The sequence below is a fragment of the Chanos chanos genome, chromosome 13 (assembly GCF_902362185.1).
Source record: "Chanos chanos chromosome 13, fChaCha1.1, whole genome shotgun sequence".
In the NCBI taxonomy this organism is placed as follows: domain Eukaryota; kingdom Metazoa; phylum Chordata; class Actinopteri; order Gonorynchiformes; family Chanidae; genus Chanos; species Chanos chanos.
Genome location: NC_044507.1, coordinates 7,895,311 through 7,912,810, shown reverse-complemented (window position 1 = coordinate 7,912,810; position 17,500 = coordinate 7,895,311). Strand labels below are relative to the sequence as shown.

Below are 17,500 nucleotides of genomic sequence, written 5' to 3'. Positions count from 1 at the left end.
TGAAGGTGGTTAAATCAGGTTTGTGGAGCTCCAAATCAAACTCCAAATAATTAAATCCACTTTGCCTGTCTCCATTTACCAGGGCTTTGACAAGTTTTGATGATCATGTCCTGTGTTCATTTTACAGCCACTGTTGCCAGTGCTCCAGAGGATCCTAAAGCAGCCACTTTGGTCACCAGGTTGGACCAGATCAATGCAGGTCTTCTGGACTTAGAGAAGAACATGCTCAGGCGCATGAGAACCCCACTGGATCGCTCCAACCCTAGTAATGATTTGTCCAATCGACTGAGAGACCACGAGGTAAAACACAAGTCAGAAAGGACTGTAATGTTTAAGAATCAAGGGTCACCACGCTGAACACTACAATATTGCAATATGTCAAGTACAGTTTGGAACGAAATTTTGAGGTGTGCCAATTGTTTGGAAAGTAAAATGTTTCATGAGTGGGTCATTAATGAGTCCTGAGCAGACCACTAATCTGAAATGATGCTGTTCCTTTATGCAAAATGTAGAAACTCCATTTGTTGCTGCAATTTTTTCACTTTCCTGTCTCTTTTCTCTGGTAGAAATCTGTTCTGACTCTAAGAGATTTGGAGGCAGAGAAAGCCACTGTTCAGAGAGAGATGGGACCCCTCCTGTCCCAGAAACCCTTGGGACCCAGAATTTACTCTCTGTCACAAAAATTAAACACTGCCACCAACAAGATCGATGATATTTCCACTTTGGCTGAGCTGTACAAGAAGAAGTAAGTTCTGACCCCGTTCCAGAGATACTACTCTGGCTGTGCAGATATTTGTTCATTTAGAATTACTGTACTCTTCACAAGTTCCGCATGGACATGGGCATACAGAATTTAAAACCAGCAGTTTAGTTTCAGTGTTGCAATTGGATGAGCTTTTAGCAATGTCAGAATTTATATGTGCCACTCGTTGGGGAACACTTCTCAGCGACAGCCATCTACAATCTGGGTTTCTTCCTCAGGGCAACAGCCTCCATGTACCTGGAGAAACAGATTAAGGAAGTGGACAAAATCCTTCGTGGATTTGAATCACGGCTGGCACAGGACACGGTCATCCCGAATGCTCCAAATGCCATTCAGACCCACAATCAAGAGCTTCAGGTATGCAGGTATCTTCTTGACAATTTATGCTGCAGCAAAAGTAATGAGACAGTTTGAACTGCACTGGCGGTAATGCATCAGGCTTTGATCACAGTGCTTGTTTTTAAATCTGCTTGCTTTTCATAATCCGATGCACAGTCAAAGTCACTCTCCTCTTCCTTCTCTTTCTTTCTGCAGGTCATGCAGAGAGACTTGCTCTCTAATAAGAGTGACATTCAAAAACTGAACCATGAACTGGAGACCACAGAACAGCTTTGCAGATCTCTACAGAAGAATTTTCAGGAGTACTGTCCAGACATCCGCCAACAGGAGACTGAAGTCAAACATCTGAGGAATCGCTACACCAACATCAGCAACCAGCTCCAGTTCAGGTGGGAGAGATTCACAACCCTTCATTCATCATCCAGTTTAATGTTTCTTTCTCTGTCATGACCATTGAACAGATGATTTCATACTCTGTTTGCTGTTGTAGGTCAGCCCTGATGCAAGAAGCTGCCAGTAAGAACCAGAGTTTTCAGAGCACTGTCCAGTCTCTAAACGCCTTCTTGATCAATATGCCCAACAATAAAATAAAGCCTGGGGACAGCATGACTCAGATTAACTCCAAGAATAATTCTCAAAAGGTGAGCAATGTCACAAAATATTGTGTGCTTCGGTCCTATGAGTAATTGAAGTCTTCAGATTAAAGAATTACTTGTCAGCTCTTCACATCATTACTCCAAATTTGGTATTTGATTTCAGAGGGTGGTTGAGGACATCAAACGAAAATCTGATGATGTAGACCTGGCAGTGAGCCTTTCTCGTGATCTGCAGACTATTCTAAATGTGAGTATTTTGTAGTGTTCATTTAGAGACTTTTTTTGAGAATCTGTTTCTTCACAAAACAAAACTATTGAGTGAATTTCTCTTTGCGAGTATTTCAACAGTAACTATCAATCGTTTCATTGACATCTTTAGGAATATGAGGCTAATTCTGAGAAGTACCGCACCACCCTGGACATCGTGGAGACAGATGCAAAAAGGCCTCATACTTCTAATCTTTGTGATGGAGTGCAGAAAAGGGTATTGAGAGTTTCTGTGCTGTTTGACCTGTGTACTGCATACAGTGTGTGACCACAAGTACCTATATTTGACCTGTCCCTATTTAATTTTAGGAGCGTGACATAGTGAACCTTTACACTGAAGTGTCAGCAGAGAACAATCAACTTCTAAACCAAATGGGCTTGGCCAAAAACATTGTCAACAAGGTGTAGTATGATGAAGTCATCAAACAGCATTTTATACAACAGCTACTGATAATGTTCATAAAGTATTTGATGGTGCCACATAACAAAATATGTTAAAACCTTGAAGATTTGTAACTGTTAATGTGGGAGACATTGAGTATGTCTTGATAATATTCCACTCTTTCCTTCTGAGTAGAATGAAGAGATTGTGAGTCAGGTGGCAGTGAAACAGCAGATGCAGATGCAGAGTCAGCAGAGAGATCTGGAAGAGATGGAAAACCTGAAGAGAGAGTTGGAAGAAGAGATCACCAGACGGACTCATGCCGAAAATGACCTGGAGACATACAGTAAAAGGATGGTGTCCCTCAAGAGCAGGAGAGGGGTGGAGCGATTAGAGGAGAAGGAAATTGTTCAGTACTACCGTGACCCCAAACTGGAGGCAGACCTGGAAGTTCTGAAGAAGAAAATACAAGAAGAGACCCAGAATCGCACAGGAACTCGTTCCGAAATTGACATAATCAACCAGAAAATTATCCGTCTAGAAACTGAACTGACCAGAATAGAGCCAAAGCTCGTGACTAAGGTTATTACTGAATTTGAAAGGGATCCACAGCTTGACAAGGAGGCAGCTAGAATTAGAGAGGAGATGCAAAGGCTGAAGGATGAGGTTCGGGTCCGAGAGACAGAAACAGTACACATGCAAAGTGAGATCACACTCCTGGAGCAAAAGAGACCTACAGTAAAACAGAAGGTGATGAAGAAGGAGGTGTTGAAACTTGAGAAGGATCCAGAAATGCTGAAAGCTGTTATGGCCTTTAAGAGTGAGATCTCAGATGAGGGTATCAGAATAAAGAACCTGAATGATGATATCTTTTATATCAGGAGCCAGATCAACACACTTGAGAGGATTATCCCAACTATTCAGCCAAAAATAGTTCTCAAGGAAGTGAAGAAGGTAGAGCAGGATCCACAACTCATTAATGAGTCCAAGATACTCCGCACAGGCCTAGATGAAGAGATGCATGCGAATACTGAAATCCTAAAGGAGGTTACCCATCTCCAGCGCAGATACGGTGAAGTTGCAAAGTTGAAGCCCAAAATAGAGGTCAAGGAAATCATCAATGAGAAATTTAGAGTGGACCCTGAGACCGAGGCGGCACTGCGACGTATGAAGAAAGAGATCCAAGATACAACCCGACACTATACTGCCTTGGAGAACCAAATAAACACAGTGACCGTTGAGCTCCAGTCCTTGCGCTCCCAGGAACCCAAAGTTGAGCTGAAGGAGGTGACTCAGGAGGTGATTAAAGAGGAGAAGAGTCCTGAGATTATCCGGGAGATGAAGAGGTTGAATGAGCAGGCGTCCACCTTGAGAGTGACTTATGACAGCACCCTGGATCAACTTAACCTTTTACGCAAAAAAAGAGATGAATTAAAAGCTGAAAAATCGAAGGTTGAGATGCAGCTTGTGACCAAAGAGGTGATCAAATATGAGAATGATCCTTTGCTGGAGAAGGAGGCTGATCGACTGAGGAGAGATGTACGTCAGGAAATTCAGAATCGCCGGAATGTGGAAGAAGTGGTCTTTGATCTTCAAAACCAGTATATCTTGCTTGAAAGAAAGAAGCCAGAGGAGAAGGTTGTAGTCCAAGAGGTGTTGCGGCTTGAGAAGGATCCTAAACAGATTGTGGAGCATGAGAGGTTAAGCAAGCGTCTGGATGAAGAAATCAACTCCCGTAGGCAGCTAGACTTGGAGGTGCAGCAGCTTAGAGCTCTGGTTTTGGAGAAGAAGAAGAACTTAGAACAGATGAATGATCATCAAAAGAAGATCCTTGTAGAGACAGAACTCAGGAAAATCAAGATTCGCATTCATGAGCTTGAAAGCATACCACCACCCATTGAGGAGAAAATTGTCATTGAGGAGGTCCTTAAAGTGGAGAGAGACCCAAAGCTTGAAAAGCTAACCGAGGGTTTACGCACCGACTTGGAAACTGAGAGTACCAGCACCAGCCGGCTGGAAAAGGACATCCAAAACCTGAAGACCAGGATTGACATTTTGCAAAAGGAGAAATCTCTTGAAAAGACTGTCTACAAGGAGGTGATTCGGGTTGAGAAGGACCAGGCTGTGGAGGCTGAAAGGGCCAGACTCAGGGATGATGTGACGCATGAAAGAAATGCCAGAAGAGATCAAGAGGATGAAATTCAGCGTCTCAATAGCAAACTGACCCGCCTTCTGGCACTGAAGACAACCATAACAGAGGAGGAGGCCAGCCTGATCTTAAACAGGGATGCACTTAAGAAGGAGAAAGACAGTCTTCTTGGAGAGCTAGAGACTTTGGAAGGAGACAGGCATAGCATCACTATAAAGTTCCAGCAGCAGTCCAAACTAATGAGTGAAAGAAACCAGATGAACAGGCAAAGGAATATCAAATTGGAATCTGAAATACAGAGACTGGAGAACAATATCCTGGATGAGAAAGATAAAATTCACCAAAGGGAGATTACAATCATGGAACTACAGAGCAGCGTGAAAAAGGAGGATCATTCTGAGACACACACAAGAGAAACCAATCTTTCCACCAAAATCACTATCCTGGATCCTGAAACAGGCAAAGACATGTCACCTTATGATGCTTACTTGGAGGGACTGATTGACCGAAATCAGTATATACACCTTCAAGAGCTGGAGTGCAACTGGGAAGAAATCACTACCACTGGACCTGATGGTGAAACCTCTGTTCTACAAGATTGCAAGAGTGGGAAACAGTATTCAATCGTGAATGCTCTAAAAGAAGGGAGGCTGACTGAGTATGACCTGAAACGCTACAAGGAAGGGAAGTTACCCATTTCAGAATTTGCTCTGTTGGTTGCAGGAGAAAAGAAACCAAAACCCTTCATTGGTTCACTCAAATATTCATCATCGCCACCAAAGTCCAGTATAACATCTTCTGCAAGTTATAACTATTCTTTGCAGTCGCCTACCTACTCCAATAGTTACAGCACCGTTACCAGTACAGTGAGTGTTTCTGGTGATGAACACTTCCCCATCTCTGGTATACTGGACACTACCACAGACAGTCGCATGTCTGTGCGAAGCGCAATGACTCGTAAACTTATCGATAAAGAAATGGCTCTGTACTTGCTAGAAGCTCAGGCTGCCACTGGAGGTATTGTGGACATTGGCCAGAAGGACCGTTTCTCTGTTCACAAGGCAGCAGACCGAGGCTTAATTGACTCAAGTCAGCTGCACAAGCTGCTCAATGCTCAGAAGGCGTTCACTGGTGTGCAGGACCCAGTGTCTAATGAGCGTTTCTCAATAGGGGAAGCAGCCCAAAAGGGCTATATCCCTAAGGAAAATGCCATGCGGTACATGGAGGCACAGATGCTAACTGGGGGATTAGTTGACCCTAACAGGGCTGGGCGAATCAGAATTACAGAAGCACTAGAATGCAAGATGATTGATGATGCTATGGCAGCGGATCTTCGGGAAAATTTCAAGTATGCTAAGTACCTGACCGACCCAGTCACAAAGAAAAAAATTTCCTATAAGGAGGCAATGGATCAGTCCAAGAGGGATCACCATACGGGTCTACTGCTGTTCCCAGTTGCCTCCACTGATTCCACTGATGCTCCATCATACTCCAGTTACAAGTTCAGATCTTCACACACACAAATCTAGATGACAGATGTACAATTGGATGTATTATTTTATTAGGTTGAGGTATTAGTTCACTTTGCTGAATCACTGACAAAAAGGGATTTGGACTTAAAAAACAATTCTTGAACTATATCGAAACAAACTAGTGTCCATGTATTATAATTTACACTGTACGTTTTCAGTCAATAATCACTAAATGCTTACGCAGAAGCCGTGCTCGCCAGTTCTTCTGATCATGCACTGTTAGACATTGGAATGGAGTGGATCATTTTTAATGAAAATACAAATACACATTTACATTCTTAAAATGTTAAGCCACAAAATCTTTTGTCAGGAGGATGAGAAATGAAATTGAAAACTCTGTTTTAACATGTGTGGGTGTTGGCTCTTCTTTTTTGCATCTTATTTACATTTAACTTTATACCCACCGATATACTTTATGCCTGTAAGCTGCTCATAATTGTTATATTAAAATGACAGATAATAAAATTCAAATCATGTGTTCGTCTTTTATAAACATCTCATCCATAGCCACTGAAATATGTAAAGTTTTTCCCTTTTTGTTTTTATTATTATTTTTAATCTCTGTTGTCCTTGTAACCTATGAAAGAAATGGTAATGGCAGATCTGAGATGCTTAGTATATCATATCAAACAAATTAATGCAAAAACAATTATAAACACGATCACATAAAGTCATGCTTGTCTCAGTTTTGAAAAATAGATAAGTGCATCAGAGCAACCACTAGGTGGAAACAGAGGCTTTGTCACTTGAGATCCCTGCTGCAAGGTTTATAGTTTTCCGTTATTTAAACACTGACAAATCTGTGACCTGTTGCACAGACATATGCATATGAAGGTAGTTTGCCCTTATTTCTGTTTGTGGGTTTAGGCAAAAACAAGTTAACTGTCAGTAGTGGTTGCTGGCTTAAACTCCTTGAATCAGTAACACAAATGAAAGACTGCTCTTTCAGTGTGGAAGCAGTCAAATATCCCTATACTTGCATTTCATGTTGGTTTTTGCTGCTACTGCAGTAAAGCTCATTGATTTAAACAAACGTCCTTGCAAGCATTTCAGCAATGGTACAACAAAGTTTGCTGGATTAGGATTAGAGCGATAACTAGCATGAATACAGCCCTCTGAAGAGGCAGGTTGCCCGGTGTCTGTTTTAGTGTTTCACTAAGCAAGTTAACAAAGTAGTGTCTTACAGTTCTGAGGTTAAGTCTGCAGCACTGCAGCACTAAAAACACTAAACACTTAAAAACAAAAACAAAGATAAAAACATGTATATTGTTCCACATACATGCATACATACATACATACATACATACGTGTATGTGTATGTGTATGTGTATGTGTATGTGTGTGTGTGTATATATATACACACACACACACACACACACACACACACACACACACACACACACACACACACACACATATATATATATATATATATATATATGTGTGTGTGTGTGTGTGTGTGTGTGTGTGTGTGTGTGTGTGTGTGTATGTGTGTGTGTATGTATGCATGTATGTATGTATATATATGTATATATATGATCTTGCACATGTTCTTTGATGTGCATGGACATGGACACCAGTGTCACCCTGGTTTGTATACGTAGTTAAGGATGGTTGATGTAAATTCAGTTCAGACACAGTCAGATCGGTTCAGCTGTCCTCTATAGGCTTTCTTTCTCAGATTCTCTATAGTGCCCCTGAATACATAATTTTACTGAGTGAAGCTCTCAGATCTCCTGTTGCCACTGACGACTGCTAGACCAAACAGATTCATGCTTGAATCACAGCTCCTCATTACATGCCATATTGTCTTTGGTGTCACTGAACGTATGGACACATGATATTTGATCATTTCTCTCTCAGTATTTAGGTCATTAATTCCATTTCTGAGAACCATACATTTTCCTACACACCACAAAACTCTGTGGTGTGTCTTTGACAGAGTTAGTCAGTTCAGTATCAAAATTTCCCTACCGTAAACAGTTTCGTTTCAGGTTTGCATACATGATTGTCATGCGGTGTTGTAACAGAATCTCCTGTGCTTGCTCAGGGTGTAAACAAAACAACGACATGACATGAATTTCAAACTAGAAATGTTTTTTGTAGAAATTATTTGCTGGACTCACGGCCATAGAAGCTAAAAGAGTCTCAGGTGTTGTTCCAGTGTGGGTGAATTCAAGACTATTTGGGTGGTATTTCAACCATGGAAGACACTGTGGTGGCATTCAAGGAAGACAGTGGGAGTGGGGGTGGGGGAGTCGGGGGGGGGGGGGGGGGGGGGGTTATAGTGCCCCATTAGTACACTGTCCAGTAAACAGATTACCTGGTTACTGGAAGGACTTTATGGATTAACTTAGTTGAACCTGTCTGGGGAATAAGTGACCCTTTCCTGGGTGAATCAATGACCCCCCTGTCCCTTTGAGTGGGAAAACAGGTGATGTGGGTGTTACTTTGTAGTTCTAACATCTTCCTAACAATGACTGTATAGGAGCTTTTTCATGCGGGCACCTTAGAAGGTGTTTTAGGAGATGTCAGGTAGATCTTATTTAATAGTTTGTAATAATTCATGGTTTTGATATGTTAAGTATGAAATGGACATGGCACAGACAGTATAAGGTGCAACCATGAAATGCCACTCCTGTAAACAAAACAAAAAAATATGATATATATTCCAAAATATTTCCAAAAGCCCCACACCATAATAAATGTATTCATTAATTTTTCGGTTAGTTTTTCTTTCAAATGTTAACCGTAGCAAAACATATGAGTCATCAAACTGTGAGGAATGCAGACACTAGATTTTTTTCTCTCAATGAATGGTCTCTGATTTCTATTCATGACATTATGTCGAAAATTAGCATTGCATGTAATAACCCTAAGTGTTCTCTGTAATATGTGGTTGAACACTTTTACTGCTGTGCAAACAATGGGGGTGTTATGCCAGTTATTTCAATTGAGAGATCATTTTTACTACACTTATTAATTCCATCATCAGGCCTTCCATGTCTGCTAATTGCCAGTCTGGAAAGGTCAGCCTTTCACACAGCTGAAATCCATTTTCTCTCAGTGCTCTCTGTCGTTCTGTTTCATAATTAACACTTCGTTTGAGGAGTCCTAGCTCTAATCATCCATCGGATTGATGACCCCTGATCCCAGGAACTGTCTATATTTATCCACTCCCACACAATCTCAATATGCCATTCATATCTCCTACCCTAATCAAAACACTATGATGTCATCAGTTTGTGTTTGCAAGACAGTTAAGAGAGTATCCAAGAGAGGAAAAGAAATATCTCAAAACTGAAAACGAATTGGGTTGAACTATATAAAATAAATGAAAATACTCCCATATGACGATAGCAGAAGAAACATTCTTGTGTCCTTTACGTTTGAAAGTGAGATAGTTTGAACGTTGGGAGCCAGATTTGCCCTTCACTTAAGTGTCAGTTTGTATGTGGTGGCAGGTTTGTGGATTATGGCTGTCGGTGGAGATGACTGTGAAATGGATTAGACTCTAATTGAGGAGAACTGACTTTAGGAAGCTTTACTTGCTCATTGCTCATGTAGCTGCCAGAGGGGACAATGAGCCAATCACAGCCAATGAGAGATTATACACAGTCACCAAATCTCAATAAGGAAGTGTTAGTGTAAATTTAAAAAAAAAAAAAAAAAGTATATTGTCATTTGTTGGAGGAAACCTATTTGAAATCTGTGTGATGTTATACTAATCTGTTCTAACCTTTTTGATGTTGATACCATTACTTATTAACTGCATAGTTGTTTTTTAGTACTTGTATCAGCTTTATTATTTCTAACATGAGTCAGTCTTACAAACATGATTTTTGAGTCAAAATTTGTAAACAAATTTTATTTTGACTTCAAAATAAACATAGAAAAGCAACATTACAATTGTAGTGCATTTCATTCGTTTACAGGTATTATCATTGGACAACATGCGTAGTTCAAGCACAGGTGATGGTGTGTGAACTAAGAGATGCATCTGACCTGTGGAAGAGAACAGACTAACCGGCTTGATTAGACATTAATGGATTTAAGTGTGAGGCGTGTTCTGTGAAAGAAGCCTATTAGACAACTACATTCAATTTATTATAAAATGATCGTGTTTACAGCGTTCAAAGGATCTGCTACTGCGTCTGACCTAATGGTAAATCCCAGGATGTACACAATAGTTAAAACCCACTAAGGTGAAATGAGTCCTGTTGAGCTGCTAAAGTCCAATGTGGTGTGACGTCAGTGTTGGCTCATGTGCGGGTCTGGACTGTTCTGGGGAGTTAAGACCTCTGTTGGCTTACTGTCTTTGTCTTAAAATACTTTCCTGTCTGCAGCTAGCTCCCTTTCCACATTCGCATCACTCACATTACAAACCAGTGCATGAATACAAGACAAAGAAATGAGCAACATTATTCCTACTGTGTTGAATGATTGTGCGAGGGATCATTTTATTTTTCTTCCATGCTTGCCAGAGAAACTACGTAAGCTAGAGTGTACTTCACAATAACATTAACAAATACGTTGACTGAGCAATGCTCTTTAGATTTACTTTCGCCTCTAAATACATCCTACAATCAATAGTTCTAATCTAAAAAAAATATTATATTGGGTCTAAACCTTCCACAGAGTAAAGCAAGCCAAATTAAAATGGTCACAAGCATTCCTGCCCTGTAGTTCTCTGTCGCAGTGCTGTAGTAATGTGCTGGTCGTTCCTCTCTCTCTCTCTCTCAGTAGCCGCTGTTACGTCGCATGAAAGCGTGGCCCCTGATGAGATGCTGCATCTCGATGAAGGTCAGTGAGCCCACAGTGACGGCGCATGGCCCCTGCACTTTGAAGCCGGATCTTTGGTAGAAGGGCACCAAAACCTCCTCACACATGAGGACGGCTCTGCGCACGTAAGGCAAGCAGCGCAGGTACTGCAGGTAACGCCACAGTAGGATGGAGCCTTTGCCCTGCTGACGGAAGGTTCGGTGAACGGCCAGTACATGGATGTGGACCGTGTGTCCCTGAGGTTTATGGAGAGTCAGTGCTTCCTGTAACCATGTAAAAACACAGTTAGGGATGGAAAGCCCTAACCCTGAAATGCATACTCAGTCTTAAGTTTTGCTGATGGATGAACTTTATTACTTATACAGACAACTTTCTGATGTGCTCACTTGAACATCCTTTTGATTTATACAAAACAGACTTTGTGCTGATGTTTACATGAGGCTTCTATGACTAATCCTACATCCATTCATACGTGTGACTTAATCCGACAGATGACAAAGCCATGTCTCTGTCCCTAAAACTTTGCATGACAATTTGTTCCCACATTAACTGTCCAGATTATAATTTATTACGCAGATCATTAGCTACACTCATCTTTACACTTGGCATATCTGCTTACCCCTCATCCTTGTAATTTTACTCACTGCATACTGTTCATGACTCAATTACTCTAAATATTAGGCAATATATAATCCTTAGGTGAAATTAATATGATTGAATATGCAGTTCTGAACTGTCAGCTGTAAACAATGTTCTGTGCATATGCAGTGCAAATGCTCAGTGTATCTCAATGAACAGTCAAAGGTGAACACTGTGAACATTATTGTTGATAGTACTGATCCATTTTTGAATTATTAACCATTTCCTCCATGAATCATAAAGTGACCAAACCTTTCCAAACGGCAGAAGTACTTGGAAAATTCGATACGATACATATCAGTGTATAGAGGTAAACTGAGTTAAATGCTACGAAAACTCACAGTGGTGAGACGTTCCTGATCCCATAAGGAGCCGATGATAAAAGCGACGAGCCGACCCTCCTCAAACCAGCCTAAAGAGAGCTCCGGGCACAAAGACAGAAAATGCCTCACCTCGTCAAGGTGCAGTGGACACTCCCCGGACACTGATATGAAGGCTGCACGCAATCAGAAAACATTGCATGAGAATGACAAAAAGTATAACAATTACCATTGCGTTATTGCATTGCGTTATTGCATTGCGCAATAACGCAATAACTTTTCACCTAAGAGACAGTAGCCTGCGCAAAAACTAGTTTTATTTTAACAGTCAGTCGTTGGCAGGCTTTATAGTTTAGTGATATGTGTACAATCTCACCTTCTCTCTCGATTTCAAAAACACTGATGGCATCTTGAGGACTTAGAGGACGAAACTCGCTGGCAGGAAGAGTGTGTCTCCTCTGTCGACCGGGTGAGACTGTGGTGCGCACATGCATTGGCTTCAGGAAGGGCAGCGCACTCATAACGGACATAGCGTGTTTTTCAATTTAAAGTACTCCACACGCGCGCAGCCGCCTCTCCGCTCTCTCCTAGGTTGACTATCTTCGGCACTAGCGATCTCTGTAGTTTCTTTGTCTTGTTGAGACAGCTTACTGAATCCCGCAGAGGGGACACTCGGCATTTATATGGCCTGTGATTTTAAGTACTGCGGCTGGACGTCTGTATTATTGTTGCAGGGTCAAATGTGAGGTCATCACAAATGTGACCAACTCATGAATTAATGACACTTACTGAGAGGTCTGAGTGCAAAAATATTCATAACCCGTAATCAACGACAGTATTACGCGCACCCCACGAATAATGTGATGACATGTCGGGGTTATTACAATACTGAATGGTAAACAGAAGTCAATTTTGTATGAGGCCATGAGCCCAGCACTTCGACAAAGTGCTTTGTAATTAGGTAGTATTCGGCGCTCTCTCACACACGCGCGTACGCGAGCACTCACAAACACACACACAGACATGTGAGCACCTGAGGATTTCTGCAACCCTGGGAATTTTCTGATTCCGTTTACTTTCTGTCCCTAAGAAATACAAGGCTTGTCTGTGAAATCTGCTCTACACATCCGCAAACCTCCACAGAGACGTTCTGAAATGTGTCACACAGTTCTTCAGCGTGATCAGTGTGTGATCTTACATAGTCAGAACCTTCATTTGAAAAGAACACGGAACAAACGTTTTCGTTGAGAACTTGCCCAGTGCACGAATTCAGTTCGTGATATAATCAAGAATGCCATTCTTACATATATTTACCGAGAAATGAAACTCTGCACTGACATGTTTGCCACATTTTCTTTACAATTTAATTATCTGTTTATGTTTACAATACATTTCGATTACAAAATAAGGCATATGAAAAATATATATATTTGACACATTTCCCAGAAAAAAATCAAGTGAATGTTACAGTAACTATTTTCCAAAATCTTTTACTATATGAGTTTATTATTAGTTTCGTTGTTTTCTTTTTCTTTTTCTCTCAGTGGTCCATATCCTACATCTCTAGCAGCCTCATTTGATATAATTACAATTCAGAAAAAGACGTTCCTTTTAGAGTGCAAAATTACAACAGATATAATCCATAACAAGCAATCCAAGTGTTAAATCATAATGGAGTAAGACAATGAATTTCTATCTATATAATGTTGATACCGCGGAGTATGCGGCTAAATCCATTTTCCTGTGACATTGAAACGTTCGGTGACAAACGGACACTAGATGGCTCCACACCTCTAAACATTTGACGCACAATCGACACACGAGGAACCTTTGCCGCCTTAATGCGTTAATTTTGTTCGCTAGTTTGCATAGTATGTCTCTTTTTAAGAATTTATGCAGGCTATCTGCTGTATTAGACACTTAAGGCTGTAAACGTGCTAGGCATAGAGGCCAACAGCTCATCGTGTCTGATATTGATTTTACAATAACGCATCCTTGGCACACTTGTGCTTCCTGAACTCTTTAATGTTTTGTAACACGCTGATGGTTTTAAGTGTACTTTTGTGCTATTTCACAAAGGCAACTTAAAGTCAAAACCCCAGTGTGCGTCAGGTGTCTCTTTCAAAAGCCTGTGATGCACTCATAGAAGCAACAGTGCTTCTAAACAGTTCTTGTTCACATCAACAGATACATGATATTCACACAGTACATTGTACTTACCTACAGGTAATTTTAAAGACTGTATATGATTAAATACAGTAGGATTGCAAAGCTAAATTGCCCAAATAACAGAGGGGCAGCTAAAGTAAATATGTAGTTCTATGTCTAAGCGAGGTATTGGTATCGAACTGGGGAGGCAGGAACTACATGTATTGCACGCTGCACTTTTCAGACCTTCAAGTAAAAATCTGTTAAACATCTTGGTTTTATAGAATAAACTACATACATTGAGCAGACCATTCAGTGTACAGCAATATACTCTGAATATTCAAAACAATCCTTTTTTTCCTCCCTGTGTCTTAATTTCAGCTATTGATGATTTTTTTTATGACAGTAGAATCTCCTTAAGATTCTGATTAGTTTCATACCACAGCAATTTCATTGGTGAAACACACTGACACTTAACCCTTTCTGTATGGTAGTGATGTTTGGCTGACCACTAAATAATCCAATCTGAAATAACCTTGAAATGACATTCAAAAATAACAGAGTAGAAAAAAAAGGCTGACACATCATCCCTTTAGTTCATAGTATCCATCTTTCCTGAATACCATTTTCTCCCCTCCATATGATTTGGCTTATGCCTCTTATTGCTTCTGTCCATTTCGTTCTTTAAAGCTGATATATAAGATAAAGACATCCAGGCGGTGACGGCACAAAGACAAAAAAAAAAAAAAAAAATCCACATTCATAGTAAACATCTTTCTCTCTTCCCATTTCTCTCTCACTCTATCTCTCTCTCTCCAAAATGTGCTGCAGCTTGGGGAATGCCGCAAGATGTATGATGGAGGGAGCTAATATGAATATGTATATATGTGTGTGTGTGTGTGTGTGTGTGTGTGTGTGTATGTGTGTGCGTGCGTGTGTGTGTCTGTGTGTGTGTATATATATAAATAAATGTAGGATTGATTGAGAGCAGCAAGAGACAATAGTGGTCACAAAAGCATTCTTGTGCTTTGTGTCTCTCTGAATGGGACCACAGAGTGGGGCTTTAGGGTAGATGCTCACATGAGAATCCAGCTTCATCACACCATCAAGGTCACACCCAGGGGGAATTGTGGGTAGGACAGGATTGGTTTGTAGCACTGAATGGCTTGTGTGTTATCATGGGAAACAGCACTGTGACTCTGTGTGTGCCACGATTGTTGAGTCAGAGAGCCGAGAGCACAAGGCAGTTCTAGGCACACACACACATACACACACACACACACACACACACACACACCATCAGGCACATCCTGTGTTAAAACCAGTGTCTTTGACCCTGAATCCAAAACAAGTAAAGAGGAATGGTTGAAAAGAAATTTTACAACCCGATAAAAATAAGTGCATTTTTGATTAAGGTTTCTGTACCTTTGGCACTTCTGAACATCACCATTACATGATTAGAGGCCCTTTCATTTTGAGGGTGAGGATCATCCAGTGACAAGCCTGGCCAGTCCTTTATGGATCTGGGCCTGAACTGGTCCATACTCTACCTGTTCCCCATCCACAGTGATCACTCCCTGAGGGGTCCTTGGCTCCAAACGGAAGGCTTGCACCTTACGGTACTGTAGGTGGGGGCACTCGTATGCCAGGTGGCCCCCTTTCTCCATGGCCAGAAACAGCCGCAGAAGAGCCGCGCGTGAGATGCCCTCCAGAACATAGAACAGGTGAATGCACCCTTCCTCTGCCTTGGCCTCAGGCGCGGTCAACAGGTCCTCCGCAAGGTGAGACTGGTACATGGCCAAAACCAGGACAAAATCCTGCCTTTCCACCACAGTCCAGTTCTGCGGCACTGGTTCACTTAGGGGCACCAGGAGACTGTCCACTGGCCCATGTTTGGTAGGTTCATTTGGGTCGGCCCGCGCGGGCACGACAGCGTTACTGGACGAGTTCTGGACCGGAGATCCATTTTGGAGGGGGTTCTGATTCTGTCGGACAAGTGGCTGGTCTGCAGCAGTGTGACAGGAAACAGGGGAGCAAAACGTGAAGGAGGAGAGCAGTGGGGAGGATGGAGGAGAAGGAGCTGACAGCTCTTTGTCGTCTGAGGCAGGGAGGAATGCCAGCCTGCCCTGATAGATCCTCAGGGAAGCCAGCCGCACCAGCGTTCCAACCATAAACCGCACCGCGCCCACGTGTCGGTACTTCTCACTCTCAATGTCCACGTCAGCCACAAACCCCCAGGCCACTGACAGGAAGGAGAAGACACGGTTGCCAGATGCCAGATGCACGGAGACCAGATCCAGCCTTGACACCAGGCCTTTACATAACATGAAACCGCAGCTAACCAGCAGGTCTTCTCCCCACACCGCTGCTGCCCTTCAGGGAACAAAACCGCCAACACAGAATGGGTCAAAACCATTTATGTTCATTTACATTTTCAAAGAACATACACAAAGTTATGCAGCATTTCAAGTTACAAATTACATTTATCCAGTTGCTCAACTCTTACAAACCAACCTATATCAACAAGGTGAGAGCAACAGCTGAAATTTATTTCCCTATTTCTAGACCAATAATCCTTCTCTATGAGAATCTTTCAGTTCTTGAATAGGTCTTCAGTGAATTTCCTAAACTGACTATGATGAAACTGAACTGAGATGTACACTGGGCAAAAAATACAACTGTAGGTGAACTACTCATAAAGAAACCCTCAGCTCTAGAACTATGTATAACAGTGTTATATTGGATTTGTCACAACCGTAGCTCCCTGTGTTGGCCTGTATTTAGGGTCTTTGAAACTAAAACATGGGGCAGTATGTAAGGCAGTTAATTGAAGAGCTGGATTAGGGAAGCTTGCTGACTTTTGTGTCCGACAGATAGAGCTTCTGAAAAGGATCTGTAACTGAGTAGATGACCGACCACTAGATGGCGCTTACATTCAGATGTCGGTAAACAAACTCTTTTAGACATTCTAATGAGAGAATCCCACATGCTGAATGGTACCATTCTGCTCTAGTCACCAGTCAGCAAAGTCTGGAACCTCCTCCTCTGTGTGCTCGTATAAAAGAGGTGAAATCTTTACACAGCGAGTCATAACGATGATAAATTGTTCCCCGTGGCAGGGCAGAATGTTTAATCTGTGCTGTTCTGTGCATAGAAATGGCTAATTAGCCAACTCACCCGGTGTAATGATGTATGGATGCAGCCAGTGCATTTCCAGACCCCCCAGGCAAGATTCCTAACGGTATTTGAATGGCCTCCTCCCAGTCCTCTCTCTCCATCAAACCGTTCACCACCTGAGACAGAGTGAAACGCGTTAGTGAGACACCAACAGACACTCTGTCATACTCCACCATTCATTCAGTCAGGTTCTGTTTCTCTTACAATCACAGACTTACGTATTCATTCGCTGCTGCTGATTCAATCAGTCATTCAGCAACACACCAGGTTCTGTTTCTCTTACATTCACAGACTCACGTATTCATTCAACACCGTTCACTCATTCATTCACCACTGCCGATTCAATCAGTCATTCAGCAGCATTCACTTGCTCACTTCCCAGTGCTGAATCAATAACTCCATGTTA

At 41.8% G+C, this 17,500-nt stretch overlaps 3 protein-coding genes across 3 annotated transcripts in view; 1 reads left to right on the top strand and 2 right to left on the bottom strand.

Annotated features, from left to right (window-relative positions):
* evplb (envoplakin b) overlaps positions 1-6,025 on the top strand; it is a 14,008-nt gene extending 7,983 nt beyond the window's left edge. The window contains exons 13-23 of the mRNA XM_030790597.1: positions 1-18; positions 128-300; positions 567-745; positions 982-1,120; positions 1,298-1,491; positions 1,593-1,743; positions 1,862-1,945; positions 2,078-2,182; positions 2,275-2,367; positions 2,543-5,256; positions 5,356-6,025. The exon at positions 1-18 is cut by the window's left edge and continues 80 nt beyond it. Coding sequence (XP_030646457.1) covers positions 1-18; positions 128-300; positions 567-745; positions 982-1,120; positions 1,298-1,491; positions 1,593-1,743; positions 1,862-1,945; positions 2,078-2,182; positions 2,275-2,367; positions 2,543-5,256; positions 5,356-6,025 — 4,520 coding nt within the window. The remainder of the gene's footprint in view (positions 19-127; positions 301-566; positions 746-981; positions 1,121-1,297; positions 1,492-1,592; positions 1,744-1,861; positions 1,946-2,077; positions 2,183-2,274; positions 2,368-2,542; positions 5,257-5,355) is intronic.
* A 4,742-nt stretch (positions 6,026-10,767) lies between these two features.
* On the bottom strand, positions 10,768-12,299 carry LOC115826712 (serotonin N-acetyltransferase-like). Its single transcript, XM_030790595.1, has 3 exons — positions 12,146-12,299; positions 11,791-11,945; positions 10,768-11,073 (listed from the first exon to the last, which is right to left on the bottom strand). Exons 1-3 carry the CDS (start codon positions 12,297-12,299, stop codon positions 10,768-10,770), a joined length of 615 nt encoding a protein of 204 aa, XP_030646455.1.
* A 3,105-nt stretch (positions 12,300-15,404) lies between these two features.
* Positions 15,405-17,500, bottom strand: part of sphk1 (sphingosine kinase 1) — an 11,917-nt gene continuing 9,821 nt past the window's right edge. The window contains exons 4-5 of the mRNA XM_030790214.1: positions 17,095-17,210; positions 15,405-16,290 (exon numbers count right to left, since the gene is read on the bottom strand). Of these exons, the coding sequence (XP_030646074.1) occupies positions 15,405-16,290; positions 17,095-17,210 (1,002 nt within the window). The remainder of the gene's footprint in view (positions 16,291-17,094; positions 17,211-17,500) is intronic.

What these genes read in the sequence shown, in the direction of transcription:
- LOC115826712 (XM_030790595.1), bottom strand. Translation starts at nt 12,299, where the DNA reads ATGTCCGTTATGAGTGCGCTGCCCTTCCTGAAGCCAATGCATGTGCGC. An exon ending in TTTTGAAATCGAGAGAGAAG is followed by an intron (nt 11,946 to 12,145) that starts GTGAGATTGTAC and finishes GATTGCGTGCAG; the next exon opens with CCTTCATATCAGTGTCCGGG. An exon ending in ATCAGGAACGTCTCACCACT is followed by an intron (nt 11,074 to 11,790) that starts GTGAGTTTTCGT and finishes ACATGGTTACAG; the next exon opens with GAAGCACTGACTCTCCATAA.